General features: G+C 47.0%; 1 protein-coding gene across 1 annotated transcript in view; it reads right to left on the minus strand.

The window, feature by feature from the left end:
• CTSH (cathepsin H) overlaps window positions 1-5652 on the minus strand; it is a 38808-nt gene extending 33156 nt beyond the window's left edge. The window contains exon 1 of the mRNA XM_021715311.1: window positions 5590-5652. Within this exon, the coding sequence (XP_021570986.1) occupies window positions 5590-5652 (63 nt within the window). The remainder of the gene's footprint in view (window positions 1-5589) is intronic.
• Window positions 5653-5947: the final 295 nt, after the last annotated feature.

Raw genomic sequence — 5947 nt, forward strand, 5'->3', positions numbered from 1 at the left:
AGTATTCCGCCACCAAAGCATCTCCCGTTGAATTGTAATGTGAACTTGGGCCTCTTGTTAGTTACATTGTTGACTGGGAGACATCCTGTTCAGTAACCTTGTTTACTTCCCTTGTGGACTGCATGTCTTCTCATGCAGTCCACTGATTGCATGAGAAGACACTGTTTGTCTCCTGTGAAGTGAAGGGACATGGAGAACATGGCCTTCTTGGCCACGCCCTGAAGATCCTGCACCCATAACCAAGAAAAGTGTGGAGACTGCAGAAAAGTCTAGAAGCTGTTCTATCACAGGCAGGATTAGGGTAAAACAATGAGGTTTTGTTGTACAAATGCAGGGTTGGATGCTATATTTCTTTTTCTTTTTTCATTTTGTTTTTTTGTGTGTGTCAGAGTCTCACACAGCCACCACGGTCTCAACATGCTGGGCTCAGGCGATCGATCTTTTCACCTCAGCCTTCCAAGTAGCAGGAACTATAGGCATGTGCCACCATGCCCAGCTGATTTTTAGATTTATGGTGCAGACGAAGTCTCACCATGTTGCTCAGGCTGGTCTTGTACCCCTGAGCTCAGGTAATTCTCTCACCTTTGCCTCCCAAAGTGTTGGGATTACAGGCGTGAGCCACTGTGCCCAGCCGATGTGCCCAGCTACATTTCTTTAAAAATGTGATATTTTGTTGATCATGGAATTTTTGTGTGAAAGGAGGTTCCAATAGAAACCTAGAAGAAACTTAGCTTATTCTTGGTTTAGTCTTTTTGCCTCAGCATAACTATTAGAAAGCGTTCAGATGTTCTACTGCAGGTCAAGGGGCAGCCTATCCCACCCCTTCAGCAAATCTCCATCAGATGCAAGACCAGGACAGCCCAACCTTTCAATTCATGATTTAGCATAATAATCTATAGTAAACTTTTAGTTTCTTGTCAAGGCTTTAGCTGGGCAAAGCCATAGAAATGATAATAAGAGCACCTTTGGTCAAGGAGTCTGAGGATTACAAATGTCTAACAAGTCTCTTACAGGAAAAACCCCTCTGGGCCCAAACCCCCACGTAAACCTAATCAGCCCTTTGTAATGTAGGTGACACAGACAGACCCCTGCCATGGCAGCAACCATGTGACTCACTTACCCATCTGTCTGCTGTTCATCACCTGACATCAGTACCTGCTCTTACCTGCCCCTTTGTGATGAGGACGAACAGATCAACATCCAACCACCTTAATGACCTTCCCCCATCAAACGGAATGGTTCAAAGGACTCAATCACAAGCAACAAGGGGCCATTGCCTTGGTAGACCCTGGTGTGGCCATGCCCTTTTTGAGCTATGCTGTCACCATGCTTCCTGGCTTTGGTCCCCCTCCCTTACCTTGGGGAGGTGAATCTTCTCTCTAATTTACTTTAAATAAATTATATTTTCAATCTAACTTCCGTGCAATTCTTTGCATCTTTCATGCAGCATTGGATCGCACCCCAGACACCCACACCCCCAGCGGGCCTGACTTAGCATTCTGGAGGTCCTGCTGGGAGAGTGTGACCCTAACATTTGGAGGCCCCAACGAGACGACCCTAACATTTTGCATTAATTTTTGATTAAAAAAATATTGCCTTAAGGCCGGGCACCGTGGTTCACATGTGTGAACTTTGGAGGCGGGGGTAGAAGGATTGCCTGAGCCCAGGAGATTGAGACCAGCTTGGGCAACATAGTGAAACCTCATCTCTACAATAAATCAAAAAATTAGTTGGGTATGATGGTGCACACCAGTAGTTTCAGCAACTTGGAAGGCTGGGACGGAAGGATCACCAGACACCAGCAGGTGGAGGCTGCGGTGGCCATGAGAGTGCCACTACACTCTTGCCTGGGTGACAGAGTGAGACTCCAACTTAAAAAAAAAAGACTGCATTAAAATATCATTTATTGCCGGGCTTGGTGGCTCAGCCTGTAATCTTGTGCTTTGGGAGGCCGAGGTGAGTGAATTGCCTGAGCCCGCGGGTTCGAGCCCCTCCTGGGCAACTTGGCAAGACCTCATCTCTACAATAAATCAAAAAAAAAAAGTCAGCCGGGTGTGGTAGCGCGCACTTGTAGTTCCAGCTACTTGGAAGGCTGAGGGGGAAAGATCGCCAGAGCCCAGCAGGTCGAGGCTGCGGGGGCCAGGAGCGGCCGCTGCACTCCAGTCTGGGCGACAGAGTGAAACTCCAACTCAAAAAAAAAAAAAAAAAAGAAAAGAAAAACATGACAGATCCAGGCAATGTTAAAACGGCTGCTTGGGCGTGGTGGCTCACACCTATAATCCCAGCACTTTGGGAGGCTGAGATGAGAAGATTCCCTGAGCTCACAGGTTTGAGAACAGCCTAGGCAATTTGGCAAGACCTCATCTTGACAACAAATGAAAAAATTAGCCAGGCGTGGTGGCACGTGCCTGTAGTTCCAGCTACTTGGAAGGCTGAGGTGGCAGGATCACCTGAGCTGCGGTGGCCATGAGTGTGTGTGCCACTGCACTCCAGCCTGGGTGACAGAGATTCCAACTCAAAAAAAAAAAAAAAAGGTTAGGCCAGGCTCGGTGGCTCAGCCTGTAATCCCGCGCCTTTGGGAGCCTGAGGTGAGTAGATTTCCTGACCCACGGGTTCGAGACCCGCCTGGGCAGCGAGACCTCATCTCTACAATAAATAAAAAAATCAGCCGGGCGTGGTGGCGCATGCCTGTAATTCCGGCTACTCGGAAGGCTGAGGCGGAAGGATCGCCGGAGCCCAGCAGGTCGAGGCTGCGGTGGCCAAGAGCGGCCACTGCACTCCAGTCTGGGTGACAGAGTGAGACTCTAACTCAAAAAAAAAATAAAAAATAAAAAATAAATAAAATGGCTGCTCATTGGGGACATTGACTCCATGTTATGTCCTTTCATTGGGCAACAGAGACTTCAACTCAAGAAAGAAAAAAAATTTTCATTAGGCATTTTCTGAGAATTAAATATTTACATACATGTTTTGATTCAGGGCCTGGCACAGAGTAAGCCCTTAGTAGTTCTTATTACAGTCTCTGACACATGGCCTGGTAGCATGGAGTTTCCAGCGTGTTCTTCAATTAAAACCATCTTTCAGTACACATTGGGCGCTTGTCCTCATACATAAACCGAGCAAGCAAACCAAAGAAGATCCTTTTCTTTGAGCTGCACAAACACCCACACTCATTTTCTCTTACACCAGCGTTTTTCAAACTGTTCCCTGCAATCTTAGGGTTCCTTGGAGAATTCTGTCAACACTTGCTTTCAATTTATACTTCCGTTGTATTTTTTAATGATTTTACCTTGGAAAGCCTTTATCAAGCTATGCTGTGAGCCGGGATCGGTGGTTCAGCCTGTAATCTCGTGCTTGGGAGGCTGAGGTGAATGGAGTGCCTGAGCCTGCGGGTTCGAGACCCGCCTAGGCAACTCGGCAAGACCTCATCTCTACAATAAATCAAAAAATCAGCTGGGCGTGGTAGCGCGCGCCTGTAGTTCCAGCTACTCGGAAGGCTGAGGCGGAAGGATCGGTGGAGCCCAGCAGGTCAAGGCTGCGGTGGCCGGGAGCAGCCACTGCACTCTAGTCTGGGCGACAGAGTGAGACTCCAACTCAAAAAAAAAAAAAATTAACAGACCTATTGAAATATCTGAAGAAACTAGCTGGGTACGGTGGCTCAGTCTGTAATCCCTGCACTTTGGGAGGCCAAGGCAAGAGGATTGCCTGAGTAAACTTGATGAGACCTTGTCTCTACAATAAATCAAAAAAATTAACCGGGCGTGGTGGCGTGCCCCTGCTGTTTCAGCTACTTGGAAGGTTGAGGTGAAAGGATGGCCTGAGCCCAGCAGGTTGAGGCTGCAGTGGCCGAGAACGTACCACTGCCCTCCAGTCTGGGCGACAGAATGAGACTCCAACTCAAAAAAAAAGAGAAAAAAAAGAAATATCTGAAGAAACAAACCAACAGTTGATACATAACACTCCACAAACCAAGCAGAAAAAGATGAACTCCTGAAGGGCAAAGGCAATTCACAAAAGAAAACTAAACATATAAAAAAATTTGACCTCACAAATAATAAGCGAAACACACAATGCAGCAGTGATACAGTATTCGAGGGGAGGTAATAATCTTGAGGCACCACCCCATCCCTGGCTGGTTTCCCTGAACCCAGTCCACACCTTTGTACCTTGTCCTTGTGTTAGACGCGCCTCAACTGCCTAGTTTTGGTATGCCACCTGTTTCCTGTCGGGTCCTGACTGGTGCTGGGAGGATGTCTCAAACCACAAATCTATTTATAAGGTCTATTTATAAGAATGTTCATTAGCAGCATTGCTTATAATAGCAAAAACTCGAAACAGGAACAAATAACCAAAATAGTTGAGCAAATTATTTGCTGGTTAAGCAAATTATGGTACTTCCATATAGAAGATAAAAATACAACCACCTGGTAATCCCAGTTATTCTAGAGACCAGGGCATGAGCATTGCTTGAGCCCAGGAATTCAACATCAGCCTAGGCAACACAGCAAGACTCCACCTCAAAAAACAAACAAGCTGGGGGCTGTGGCTCACGCCAGTAATCCCAGCACTTCAGGAGGCCAAGGCAAGAAGATTGCCTAAGTGCAAGGGTTTGAGACCAGCCTGGGCAACTTGACAAGACCTTGTCTTGACGATAGATAAATTTTTAAAAAGACGGCAAGCTACTTGGAAGGCTGAGGTGAAAGGATCACCTGAGTCCAGGAGGTCGAGGCTGCAGTGGCTGTAAGCAAACCACTGCACTCCAGCCTGGGTGACAGTGAGGCTCCCACTCAAAAAACAAGTAAATAAACAAACAAAATAATATTAAAATATATTAGTAGTCATCTTGTAAAAGATTATTACTGAAAAGATGAAGCATTCACAATATATTTCTGAGTTTATTTATTTATTTATTTGAGTAGGAGTCACCCTGTCGCCCAAGCTGGAGTACAGGTACACACTCACAGCCACCACAGCCTCCACCTGCAGGGCTCAGGTGATCATTCCACCTCAGCCTTCCACACACAGGGGTGTGCTACCATGCCCAGCTAATTTTTTTGATTTATTGTAGAGACGAAGTCTTGCCAAGTTACCCAGGCTGGTCTCGAACCCCTGGGCTCAGGTATTCCTCTCACCTCCGCTGCCCAAAGTGCTGGGATTACAGGTGTGAGCCACTATGCCCGGCTGCTTGTTTAATTTATATATAAAACATGTATTATGTTGTGTATGTTATATATAGAATATGTTACATATATTAGATGGCTTGGAAATGGTGGTACCCACTTATAGTTCCAGCTACTGAGGAGACTGAGGCAGAAGGGTCGCCTGAGCCCAGCAAGTTGAGGTTGCTGTAGCCCTGAATGTGTCACTGCTCTCCAGCCTGGGCGACAGAGTGAGACTACAACTCAAAAAACAAACTAGCTGGGTGTTGGGGTGCGCACCTATAGTTCCGGCTATTCAGGAGGCTGGGGCAGGATTATGAGCCCAGCAGGTCGACGCTGCGGTAGCCATCAGTGTGCCACTGCACTCCAGCCTAGGCCACAGAGACTCCAATACCACACACACACACAATACATGTTACAAATAACATACATGCATGAGCATGCAGGAATGTACAAGTCTCTCCCGCGTGTCAGCTGAGGTCATTGAGTCCATCGGGATTGAAATAAAATGGGTCAAATCCTAGTCCATGCTCGTGTAGTCCAATGGACAGGGATCCCTCGAGCTTATCCAGACTCCCAGGGACTCACTGCTGCCTCCGGGGCCTCAGGTGCATTCTCAGTCCAACTTGGCTTCTTTCTTCCCTTCACTGCACCAGCTCAGACAGAGATGGAATTCAGCCCCATTTCCCTGGATTTTTCCAAACCACCAGCACAAGGAAAATGAGCGCATGGCAGACTTTTTCTTTTTCTTTTTTTTTTTTTTTGAGTTGGAGTCTCACTCTGTCGCC

This window comes from Carlito syrichta, unplaced genomic scaffold (genome assembly GCF_000164805.1).
Source record: "Carlito syrichta isolate Samal-C Ts95f unplaced genomic scaffold, Tarsius_syrichta-2.0.1 Scaffold306981, whole genome shotgun sequence".
NCBI classification, from domain to species: Eukaryota; Metazoa; Chordata; class Mammalia; order Primates; family Tarsiidae; genus Carlito; species Carlito syrichta.